Raw genomic sequence first — 13,139 nt, 5'->3', positions numbered from 1 at the left:
TCTTTCTAAATTCCTTATATATGCATTAGTATACTGTATTGGTGTTTTTCTTTCTGGCTTACTTCACTCTGTATAATAGGCTCCAGTTTCATCCACCTCATTAGAACTGATTCAAATGTATTCTTTTTAATGGCTCTTGAGTGTCCCTTGAACCACAAGGAGATCCAACCAGTCCATCCTAAAGGAAATCAGTCCTGAATATTCATTGGAAGGACTGATGCTGAAGCTGAAACTTCAATACTTTGTCCACCTGATGTGAAGAACTGACTCATTGGAAAAGACCCCTGATGCTGGGAAAGGTGGGAGGCGGGAGGAGAAGGGGACAACAGAGTATGAGATTGGTTAGATGGCATCACCACTCAACGGACGTGAGTTGGAATAAACTCCGGGAGTTGGTGATGGACAGGGAGGTCTGGTGTGCTGCAGTCCTTGGGGAAGCAAAGAGTTGGACACGACTGAGTGACTGAAGTGATGAGCCCACACTGTGAATTAGACTCACATGCCCTGAATCAAGTACATAGTTGTAGGGGCCATCTCTGCAACCCTCCTGCATCACAAATCTGGACTTCACAGCCAGTTTTAAAGCCCACCACCTCAGGACATTTTCATACCTTTCTGTGTTACTCTTAATAACCACCCTATCATCAGTCTTCTTAATTTCACCCTTGTACAAGCCATTTTCCACTTTTCCTCATTCTTATTTTGTTACCATCCATCCAGGGAGGGTCCTTAGACTTCTTTTTTTGACTGTGCCACACAGTATATGGGGTCTTAGTTCCCTGATGAGGGATTGAGCCCATGTCCTCTGTGGTAGAAGCGGAGTCTTAACCACTGAATCACCAGGCAAGTCCCTTAGACTCTTTTTGCCTTTTGTTTGGCTACACCACTGGGCATGTGGGATTTTAGTTCCCTGACCAGGAATTGAACCCATGTTCCCTGCATTAAAAGTGCAGAATCTCAATCACTGGACTGCCAGGGAAATCCCCCCATAGACTTTTTAATCAACAAAAATCAGTAAAATGCCAGATAAGAAACTTTAAGTAAATAAGGAAGTAAAGCCATGGCTTTACTGGGGGTAGTGTTGCAGCATGAGGGAGTGAAAACAAGAAAAGGTACCCTTGCTGGCTCTCTGAGGTGGGGTGAGTTGGTTTGTTAAATGCAGTGAGGGTAGGGGCAGATCAGTGGGTTGGACCGGAGGGATGGCTTAGGTGGTTTGCTCACCCCCTCAGCGGTACTGTGTGCAGGGATCATGTGCAGTTACCCTACTTTTGCTCCTGGTACTTCAGAAATGGCAGTCGGGATTTTGGCCTTTTTGTATCTTTTTATTCATAATTTGCCTCAACTATGCGTGCATGCAGTTATTTTTAGTCCCTTATAGTTTCTTTCCTTTTTTTTTAATATCCCTTTTCTTGCGCTACCTTGTGTGGCCAGGCCCCTTCCCCTACATATGAATTGTGGAGTTCTAACTACTGGACCACCAGGGAATTCCTCCCTTATAGTTTCTTTTGTATTCTATTGCCCGAGGAGACTTTCATCCAGGTGCAAGCACTGCAGTAAAGGGTCCCAGGTCCCAGCCTGTCTCAACTCCAGCAGCCCAGATCCAACAACCACAATTATTTGCTTAGATATTGCAATGCCCTCCAAGACCATTAACTTCTCATGACACGATTCATGTTTGTCCTGCAATTGTCTCCATAATGTCTGGACAAGCTCTTACCATTTGTTTGTGCTCAAAAATACGTATCAGATGAATGTTGTCTGTTTGGTGTCCCTGCATCTACTTTCGCCACCCACCATTCATTCTCTGTACAGAAGACAGAGGGTTACTTAATATTTAAAAGATTATGCTTTGATCATGGCAGTTCCTTGCTTAAGAGCTTTTTCTTACCTGTTTTGATAAATTATAAAGTGTTCTTTTTGCCTTCGAGGTTCTGGCTGATTTTAACATTTAACATTCCTCCCTACCTTTATACCATGCCGCTCTCTCCATCACCCTGTGGATGAGATGCCCCTCTGTGATTCTAGAAAGTGAGACACAAACAGGGAGACATGTGTGAGCATGAGATGTTCTGCAGATAAAGATTTAGTTATCTATTTGCTTCTAGTTGGTGTGGAAATGGAGACAGAAAAGGTAGTCCCACAAGCTCCTAGGACGTTTGAAATGAGCTGGAATACTGTTCTTGCTTCTCGGAGAGCAATAATTGTTTTGGTGGTGGTGCTGATAGTGGTGATGATGGTGATGGTGTGTGTCTGTGGAAAGCAAATCAAGAATTAGAGATGCTCACTCCTTCAGTGTAGATGGAGGGCTGGGATTAAAACATCAAACAAAACAGCAGGGACAAGACTGTCCAAGGGAAAAGGAAGATGCATACAGCCCTAGAGAGAGCAGTATCCATCTGAGGGAGTTTCAGCTGTTAGGAACATGTGGTAAAGACGTGGAGCTCATCGGCTAACCATTGTTTTCATTTATGAAACAGAAACATGCCATTTAAATACTTGAGAATTGCCCATTATTTAGAGGGTGCTCCCTGGCAGCTATGGTCACAGACTGTGAGCCACAGAGCCTGAGAACTATCTTCCCAATATGCCTTTTTTTTTTAACTTATTTTTTAATTGAAGGAAAATTGCTTTATAATGTATTGGTTTCTGCCATATTACAAAGTAAATCACTCATAATTATGCATATATCACTTCCGTCTTGAGCCTCCCTCTCCTCCCCTCAACCCACCCCTCTAGGTCATCACAGAGTACCAGTCTGGGCTCCTTGTGTTGCATAGCAACTTCCCACCAGCTATTTACTTTAACAGAGTGTGTATATGTCAATGCTATTTCTCCATTCATCCCACCCTCTCTTTCCCCCACTGTGTCCACAAGTCCGCTGTCTATGCCTGTGTCTCCATCCCTTCCCTGCAAATAGGTTTAACAATACCATTTTTCTAGATTCCATATATATATGTGTTAATATACAATACTTGTTTTTCTGTTTCTGACTTACTTCACTCCGTATGACAATCTCTAGGTTCATCCACTTCACTAGAACTGAGTCTAATTTGTTTTCCCAATATGTCTTGAGCTGTAGTCAGGAGTTTCTGATGAAATGATACTTTCCTTTTTTTAAAAAAATATTTATTTTTACATTTGACCTCATTGGGTCTTAGTCACAGCACTCAGGATCTTTGATATTCAGAGTGGAGTGTGGGATCTAGTTCCTGACCAGTGATCAAACCCAGACCCCCAGCATTGGGACCACAGACCCTTACCCACAGGACCACAAGGGAAGTCCCAAGATGATACTTTCCTTCATGAAAATTTAATTATAAATTGAGTTTAATTCTCTTTGTAACATGTGAACACAGTGCCCTTGCCTGGTGCTAAAACCCAGCAGAGGCCAGAAGGCAGTGACAGAAAAGCGGCCTATGCTCTGAGATTTTTCTGTTTCTGTGCTTGTCATGAAGGTTGGGACAGTGCTGCCTTTCCCATCAGTGCTGCTTCAACATCTCCTCAGTCTTGAGCAACAACCAGAAGCTGGTGGAGTTGGACCTGAGCCACAATGCCCTGGGAGACTTCGGGATCAGACTTCTGTGTGTGGGACTGAGGCATCTATTCTGCAATCTGAAGAAGCTCTGGTGAGGCTGAACTAATTTCCCTCATGAAGTAATAGCTGTGGCTTTAATGAGCCATGATGTGTTAGAATTTTAATGTGAAAATGGCCTTGGGCTACTTAGAGGATTCCTTGTGTTTATCTCTGCATGTTTGTCAATAATTAATTTAGTTAGCATTTTTTGTGGGAAAAGTCACATAGTCAGACCTGGAGGGGAACTTAAAAAAATCAGAAATATTATGCTTGCCTTTAAGGTATTTACAACCTAGCTAAGAAAATAAAACCAATGTATTTTGCTTTAGAAGAGTTTTGGGACTTGATGATAAGGCCCTGGTTCACGTTAAATAGGAAAAATGGGGCTAAAGCAATGCAGTTGCTTGACAGTCTATGTAGCTCTTCTCTGAATGCCTGTGGGAGACTTGAATTTTGAAGAAGACAAAAAATCACTTGAAAATGGTAGGGCCAATTTGTACTTGTTAGGGTGGCTATTATAAAAAAGCAAAACACAACAGGGCTATATATTCAGTAAAATAAGCCAGAAGCAAAAGGGAAAATATTGTATGATTCCATTTATATGTAATACCTAGAATAGTCAAATTCATAGAGACAAAAGGTAGAATGGTGGTTTCCAGGGTTTTGGGGGAAGGGAATTTGGAGTTATTGTTTAATGAGTATAGAATTTCAGTTTGGGAATATGGAAAAGAGTTCTGGTGATAGTTGCACAGTTATGTGAATATACTTAAGTGCTACTAAATTGTAACACTTATAAATGAACACATGTTTACAATGGTACAGTTTATGCTATACATATTTTGCCTCAATAAAAATAAAGGTAGAGATCTAGGAAGATGTAACATTGCATGGGCTTTGAGGGTGTTTTCTTGCTAATTCACCAAACAGAAAAAGAAACAAAAAGTTGGTAAAAAGCTTGGATATACTCTTCTCATGTGCGGACTGGACTATAGGCAAGGACAGGACAAGTGCTGTCTTGACTCACAGCAGTGCGTGGACTGGGCTGAGAGAGGTGTTGTGACCATCTGCCATCTCTCTGAAAGGTTGGTCAGTTGCTGTCTCACATCGGCAAGCTGTGAGGACCTTGCATCTGTCCTGAGCACCAACCATTCCCTGACCAGACTCTACTTGGGGGAAAATGCTCTGGGAGACTCAGGAGTTGGGATTTTGTGTGAAAAAGTAAAGAATCCACACTGTAACTTGCAAAAACTGGGGTAAGTCTTCATGAACGTCTCAGCAATAAAGCAACTTCTTTTCAGTGATACATTATTTGGAAAATATGAATGGGGTTACTCTAAAAAGGATTAATCAGATGGAGTTGAGGGTAGAGAATGGAAGAGACAATGTCTAAAGTAGTTTGAAGTACTAGATACTACCTACTGCTAATAAGTTTGTTATGTCTCAGTTCAGTTCAGTCACTCAGTCATGTCTGACTCTTTGCAACCCCATGGACTGCAGCATGCCAGGCGTCCCTGTCCATTACCAACTCCTGGAGTATACTCAAACTCATGTCCATTGAGTCAGTGATGCCATCCAACCATCTTATCCTCTGTTGTCCCCTTCTCCTCCCGCCTTCAATCTTTCCCAGAATCAGGATCTTTTCAAATGAGTCAGTTCTTCTCATCAGGTGGCCAAAGTATTGGAGTTTCAGCTTCAGCATCAGTCCTCCCAATGAATATTCAGGACTAATTTCCTTTAGGATTGACTGGTTGGATCTCCTTGCAGTCCAATGTTCTCTCGAGAGTCTTCTCTAATACCACAGTTCAAAAGCATCACTTCTTTGGCTCTCAGCTTTCTTTATGGTCCAGCTCTCACATCCATGACAACTGGAAAAACCATAGCCTTGACTAGACAGACCTTTGTAATGTCTTTGTAATGTCAAAGACATTACAAAGTAATGTCTTTGCTTTTTAATATGCTCTCTAGGTTGGTCATAACTTTTCTTCCAAGGAGCAAGTGTCTTTTAATTTTATGGCTGCAATCACCATCTGCAATGATTTTGGGTCCCCCCAAAATTGTTATGTCTACATGTTACTGAATGCAAGTTCCTATGCCCAAAGCACAGTGAGGCCAAACAAATCGAAATGTTGGAGTTTGGAACAGAGAAAGATTTATTGCAGGGCCATGAAGGAGATCGGTGGCTCTTGCACTTTAAAACCTTGCACTCCATTAAGGGTTTCAGCAAAGGACTTTTAAAGGCAAGTTGAGGGAGGGATGCGGTTGGTTGTTGCAAACTCCTTAGTGTCGGAATCCTTTGTTCTTGCAGTTGTCCATGTAGGGCAGGTAAAGCTGTTCTTGTAAACCTCCAAGATAAATGTTATTCTCTGTTCTGCAACTCTTTATCTCCAAATGACTCTTAAAGATCAGAGCCTTGAGAATAGGCTATTCTGTATATTTCAGGCAATAGGAACATTTTTTAACAATAATTTTTAAAAATTAATTTATTATTATTTTTTAAACTTTTTATTTTGTATTAAGGTATAATCAATTAACAATGTTGGGGTAGTTTTAGATGAACAGTGAAGGGACTCAGCCATACAGATACATGTATCCATTCTCCCCCAAACTCCTCTTCCATTCATTCTGGCACATAACATTGAGCAGAGTTCTGTGTGCTATACAATGGGTCCTTACTGGTTATCCATTTTAAATACAGTAGTGTGTACATGCAGAGAAGGCAATGGCAACCTACTCCAGTACTCTTGCCTGGAAAATCCCATGAGTGGAGGAGCCTGGTAGGCTGCAGTCCATGGAGTCGCTAAGAGTCGGACACGACTGAGTGATTTCACTTTCACTTTCCACTTTCAGGCATTGGAGAAGGAAATGGCAACCCACTCCAGTATTCTTGCCTGGAGAATCCCAAGGACGGGGGAGCCTGGTGGGCTGCCGTCTGTGGGGTTGCACAGAGCTGGACACGACTGAAGCTACTTAGCAGCAGCATCAGCAATGTGTACATGACCTTCCCAAAGTCCCTAACTTCTCCTTCCCCCAGCAGCCATAAGTTTGTTTTCTAAGTCTGTGAGTCTCTTTCTATTTTGTAAGTAAGTTCATTTGCATCATTTCTTTTTAGATTCCACATATGAGGGATATCATGTGATATTTTCCTTCTCTATCTGACTTCAATCAGTATGACACTCTCTAGGTCCATCCATGTTGCTGCAAATGGCTAAAATTAATTAATTTTTGTTTGTTTTGGTTGTGTTGGGTCTTCGTTGTTGTGAGCACTTTCTCTACTTTTGGTGAGCAGAAGCTACACTTCACTGTGGTTGCATGGACTTCTCACTGTGGTGGCTTCTCTTGTTGCAGAGCATGGGCTCTAGATCCTCAGGCTTCAGTAGTTGATCTGAGGCATGTGAGATCTTCCTGGCCCAGGGATCAAACCCCCGTCCCCTGCACTGCCAGGCAGATTCTTAACCACTAGGCCACCCATGGAAACCCAGGAACATTCTTTTACAAGGGTGCAGAGCCAGCATGACTAAGCACAGTCAACAGGGCCCAAGGTTAAAATGAAAGAACTAGGTCTAATATGGAGTCAGATTTGTTCTTTCCTATTACATATAGAGTCTGGAGACTCTCAGAGTCGAAAGAAACCCTAGGAATTGTACAGTCCAGTTCATCATTGAACGAACACTTGCTTCTAAGACATTCACCCGTTTTATGTGTGAAAACTTGTAAGCATGCTAGTCATTGCTGCAATGCCTGCAGTTCTTATTTCCATACAGCCCCTTCTATTGTTTTGTGCATTGGCCCTTGTTCTGCTCCTCAGAGTCTGCTAAGAGATGCTGATCTTGATTCCTTAGAGGCAGCACTCACACTCTAGTTCTTCTCATCTTTTACTTGGATGTCTCTAAATATTTAACTAGGACATGGTTTAGTACTTTCACCTATTTAGTTATGCTCTCCTAGGTAAGAGTTGGTCTTTTAATGTCCCTATTTGAAGTGCAGTACTCAGATCTGAACATGACACTCCTAACGATGTGTGGTGGAACTTTCACCTCTTATGGTAGGGCACTATGTTGTCAGTGGTGAGGACTGAGGTTTCCTTATATTTTTGGCAGTCGCATCAGATCATGAGTTCTATTGGAAGTCTGTGGGAAATAGTACACACAACTTTGGAGTGTTTTGTAATACCAATAACCAATTCTCTGCAGGCACCAATTGGGTGTCTTGCAAGTCAGTTAGATTTCGACACTAACCCCATAGCTAAGGGCTCAGTCCTACAAGATTGCCTCCCTAGCCCTGCCAATGCCAGACATCAATTTTTAGTAATGAGTCCCAAGATTACTCACACTTCTATCTGGCTTGGTTACAAATTGGGGATTCCCACAGCCCCCTATTCAGGTGTGAAACTTTGCTAGATTGACTCACAGAAATCAGGGAGATACTTATGTTTACAGTTTTAAATAAAAGATGTTATAAGGTATACAACCAGATGAAGAGACACATAGGATGAGGTAGAGAAGAGTCTGGAGCCCAGGGGCTTCTCTCTCCATGGAGTTGGGGTGCTCCATCCTCCTGGTATGTAGATGCCAGGTTGGTTAGATTCACTGACCCAGAAGATCTCCAAAACTCATTGTTCAAGAGATTTTATAGAGCCTAATCTCCAGCCTTCCTTCCTTCTCCTTGCTGGAGGTTAGGGTGGGGCTGAAAGTTCCAACTTTCTAACCACTTGGCCTTTCTGATGATTAGCCCTATCCTGAGCCAATCTAAGGGCCCCACTTTAAATCACCCCATTAACATAAACTCAAATGTGATCAAAAGAGGCTCCTTTGATTAGCAATAGACACTCTTGAAAGTGAAAGTTGCTCGGTTGTGTCTGACTCTTTGTGACCCCATGGACTATGCAGTCCATGAAATTCTCCAGGCCAGAATACTGGAGTGGGTAGCCTTTCCCTTCTCCAGGAGCTCTTCCCAACCCAGGGATCGACCCAGGTCTCCTGCATTGCAGGCAGATTCTTCACCAGCTGAGCCACAAGGGAAGCCCAAGAATACTGGCGAGGGTAGCCTATCCCTTCTCCAGTGGATCTTCCTGACCGAGGAATTGAACCGTGGTCTCCCGCATTGCAGGCAGATCCTTTACCAACTGAGCTATCAGGGAAGCCCCCAAGAAATTCCAAGGTTTTTAGGACCTCTGAGATAGGAATGAGGGACAAAGACCAAACATATTTCTTATTATACCACAGAAATACCCTCTGTTACATGCACTTGACCATGTAACACTGCCCTTCTGTGTTTTTTGCATGGTTTATTCTCCATTAGCCTCATAAAAACTGACAAGTAGATATCGGTATCTCTAATTTAAAGAGGATAAAATGAGCCTCAAAGAGTTTAAAACCTTTGTCCAAGGACACCCAGATAAAAGGCAGTGGAACCCAATGCAGACAGAGTCCAGCGTGACCCACCAAACCCTCCCTTAACTCCAGAAAAACCTCATAATGAGTTGGCTATTAGGCTCTCTGGAGAAGGCAATGGCACCCCACTCCAGTACTCTTGCCTGGAAAATCCCATGGGCGGAGGAGCCTGGTGGGCTGCCGTCTATGGGGTCGCACAGTGTCGGACATGACTGAAGCAACTTAGCAGCAGCAGCAGCAGCAGCAATAGGCTGTCTAAAGGGCTTCTATATCCTGCTCTATCCAACTATATGGGTTCTCACATTTAGCTCTGTTAATTTTCATCTTATCTTTCTTTTGACTCATTGTCTAGGCATTTTTGAATCACGATCCTGTCAATATTACCCAGACATATAACAAGCAAACTGTAAATGTCTTCATTCACATTACTGACATAAATACCAACTAGATCATTACTAAGTGGAGCAGAAACGGTCTTTGCTGAGGAATAATCTGTTAGTCCATAATCAAAATCTATAAAAACAAAGCCCTGTTACCTCCCTGAGCCTCTCCCCATTGCTCTTCTTCAGATATTGCCACATCAATTTAGTAAAAATATATTCAATGCCTTCATTTCCTTCCCTTATATTATTGCTCTGCCACAACAATTTGGCTTTTGCCACTCTTGGTTTGTCCAACAGGTATGATTTGGTCACTTTATTTTCTAGGTACTCTGGGGGCTCAGTCATGGGTGCTGACAGCAGCAGTGACTAAAACAAACCAAGACCTTGTTTTCACAAACATTCTCATATGGAATGATGATAGACGCTAGACAATAGACAAGTAAAATTATATGTATATATAGTATAATAAAAACTGGAGTGGCAGAGAGAGCTACATCCTTGTCCAGGTGTTCAGTAAATGCCTCTCATGCAGGTGACATGGGATCCGTGAAGAAGCCAGGGGAAAACACTCCATACAAAGCAAAGAGGCTCAGAGCATAAACTCTCAGTTGACCTTCAATGATCCTATTTCTGACTCTTGTAGATCCTTCTCAATCCTAATCCTAGTTGAAACCTGCTGCCTTTAATTCTGTTTATCTCCTCCTTGAAATCCTTTTCTCTTATTTTTAGGAAGTTCCTAGAATTTCCATTGTGGAGATGTGGGTTTGATCCCTGGGTCGGGAAGATCCCCTGGAGTGGGGGGCATGGCAATCCAGTCCAGTATTCTTTTTTTTTTAAATTAGTTAATTTATTTCAATTGGAAGCTAATTACTTTATAATATTGTGGTGATTTTTGCCATACATTGACATGAATCAGCCATGGGTGTACATGTGTCCCCCATCCTGAACCCCCCTGCCACCTTCCTCCCCATCCCATCCCTTGGGGTTGTCCCAGTGCATTGGCTTTGAGTGCCCTGTTTCATGCATCGAACTTGCAGTCCAGTATTCTTGCTGGGAAAATCCCACGGACGGAGGAGTCTTGTGGGTTGTGGTCTATGGGGCCACAAAGAGTCAAACACAACTGAATTGACTGAGCAGCAGCAGCAGTCTTTCCTACTAATTTTATAGCTTCTGCTTCTCAGGGTTTGCGTTGACTTCTCTTCCTGTCATCTGGGGATTTCACCGTTGGTTTTCTTTTTCACTAAATGTTTCCACACTCCTTGGGAATTCTCCTAAGATCCTCAGCTTTGAAAACAACCTGTATACAGGTGGCTCGTCAAACTTAGATATTGCTCTTGTGCTTTTTTCTTTTTAAATAGGCATTTTTTTTTAGAGTCAACTTAGATTCACAGCAAAATTTAGAGGAAGATGCAGAGATTTCCCATATGCCCCCATACCACATGTGCTTAATTTCCCCCATTACTGACATGTCCCACCAGAGTGGCTGTTTGATAGAACTAATGAACCTACATTGACACATCATAATCACCCAAAGTTCATAGTTTACATTAAGGTTCACTCTTTGTTTTGTATGTTGTGTTGAGTATTTAAAACATTATTTAAAAGTGTGTTGTTTAGTGTCCACATATTTTGGAATTTTCCAGCTATTTTTCTGTTATTTGTTTCTAGTTTCATTTGATTGCAGTGTGATTTCTGTCTTTTAAGCTTGTTAAGATACATTTTATAACCCAGAATGTGGCCTGTCTTGGTAAATGTTATGTGTGAACCTGAAGAGAATGTATATTCCTCTGTTGTTGGATGAAGAAGTCCATTGCTGTTGTTCAGTCACTCTGTCATGACCAACTCTTTGTAACCTCAAAGACTGCAGCACACTAGGCTTTCCTGTCCTTCACTATCTCCCAGAGCTTGCTCTGTTGTTCAGTCACTCTGTCATGTCCAACTCTTTGTAACCTCAAAGACTGCAGCACACTAGGCTTTCCTGTCCTTCACTATCTCCCAGAGCTTGCTCAAAGTCACGTCCATTGAGTTGGTGATGCTATCTAACCATCTCATCCTCTGCTTCCCTCTTCTCCTCCTGCCCTCAATCTTTCCCAGGGTCTTTTCCAATGAGCTGGCTCTTTGCATCAGGTGGCTAAAGTATTGCAACTTCAGCTTCAGTCCCTCCAATGAGTATTCAGGATTGTTAAATTACGGCTAGAAGGATGACCCTCCCCTTACTCTGGAATAAGAGTGGTTATGACTGTGGGCTCTGAAGTTGGACAGCCTGGGTCTGAAGCCCAGTCTGAATCTATTCTTGGCAAATATAAAACACACAACATATTAACTACAGTCACCATGCTGTACATTGTCTCCAGCACGCACTCATCTTAGGACTGAAAATTTGTACCCTTTGATCAGTATCTTCCTTTTTCCCCTATCCCCCCATTCTCTATTCTACTCTGTTTACTGTGAGTCTGACTTTTTTTTTTAAGATCTTTGGCTTTTATCACTTAGCATAATATCCTCTGGGTTCATTCATGTTGTCACAAATGGCAGGATTCTCTTCCTTTTTAAGGCTGAATAATATTACATTGCATATATATGTGTATATACACCACGTAGTTTCCGCTTCCTTTGTTCCCCCTGCTTTCTTTTGGTTAGTGTTAGCATGGTATATCCTTCTCTATCCCTTTACACTTATTTTATTTTTTATATTTTCTGTTCCTATGCTTTTAAACTGTATGTGTTTATTTTTAAAGTAGATTTCTTATAGACAATATACAGTTGTGTCTTACTTTTTTGTTTGCTCTCCGATACATGCTTTTTAATTGATTCATTTAGATCATTGATAATCAAGTTAATTATCGACTTAATTGAACTAATATCTCATATTTGTTCCTGTTTTCCATTTGTTGCTCTCGTTCTTTGATCTTATTGTTGTTTTCATCTCCTTTTCTGCCTTTTGTGGCTTTAATTAAACCTTTACTATAATTCCATTTTGCCTCTTTTTTTTTTTGGCCTTGCTGTCCAGCTTGTGGGATCTTAGTTCCCTAACTAGGGATTGAAGTTGGCCCACGGCAGTGAAAGCACCTTCCTAATCACTGGAAGGCCAGGAAATTCCCTCCATCCTACTTTTAAGAAACTTTTCTTACTGGTTGCTCCAGAGTTTGCAGTACACATTTACAACTAATTTACTTTCAAATGACCCTAAATGACATTTACAATGTAACTATTTTATAATAAAGTAATTTTAATTCCTTCCTTCTATCCTTATATAATTACTGTCATTCAGTCAATTTATGAGTGTATATATACACATAAATATAAATAATTGAATACATTATTGCTATTATTTTGAACATGATGCTATCTGTTTGATCAATTAAAAATAAGAAAAATAAATTTTTATTTCACTTTCACTTGTTTCTTCTTTGGTGCTTTTTTTTTTTTGCACATCTTTTGTATATTGTTTTCTTCTCTCTAAAAACTTATGAAAATTTCATTTCTTGTGAGGTGTTCTATTGGCAACAAATTCACTCAATTTTTGTTTGTCTGAGAAACTATTTCTCTTTTATTTTTGATGGCTAATTTCAAAGGGTACAGAATTCTAGAATTTTTTTTCCCTCAACACTAAATATTTCAGTCCACTCTTTTCTTGTTTACATAGTTTCTGATAATAAGTCAGTTGTAATTCTTATCTTTGGTCCTAAACAGATAAAGTACTTCCCCCTACTCTGGCTTCTTTCTGGATTTTTCCTTTACCTTTGATCTTCTGTGTTCTGAAAACGATATGCCAATCTGTAGGATTCCACC

The 13,139-nt window shown here is 41.2% G+C and overlaps 1 protein-coding gene across 5 annotated transcripts in view; it reads left to right on the top strand.

Annotated features, from left to right (window-relative positions):
- The window catches only part of NLRP3 (NLR family, pyrin domain containing 3), a 49,658-nt gene that overhangs the window by 19,325 nt on the left and 17,194 nt on the right, over nt 1–13,139 (top strand). For 3 of the 5 annotated variants that reach the window (XM_010846466.1, XM_010846464.1, XM_010846469.1), the window contains 2 exons: nt 3,456–3,626; nt 4,657–4,827. In XM_010846466.1, the coding sequence (XP_010844768.1) occupies nt 3,456–3,626; nt 4,657–4,827 (342 nt within the window). The remainder of the gene's footprint in view (nt 1–3,455; nt 3,627–4,656; nt 4,828–13,139) is intronic. The other 2 variants (XM_010846468.1, XM_010846467.1) reach the window with 1 other exon arrangement.

Source organism: Bison bison, unplaced genomic scaffold, assembly GCF_000754665.1.
Source record: "Bison bison bison isolate TAMUID 2011002044 unplaced genomic scaffold, Bison_UMD1.0 scf7180017864238, whole genome shotgun sequence".
Taxonomy (NCBI): domain Eukaryota; kingdom Metazoa; phylum Chordata; class Mammalia; order Artiodactyla; family Bovidae; genus Bison; species Bison bison.
Note: the sequence above shows the minus strand (reverse complement) of the source record. Positions and strands in the feature narration are given on the sequence as shown.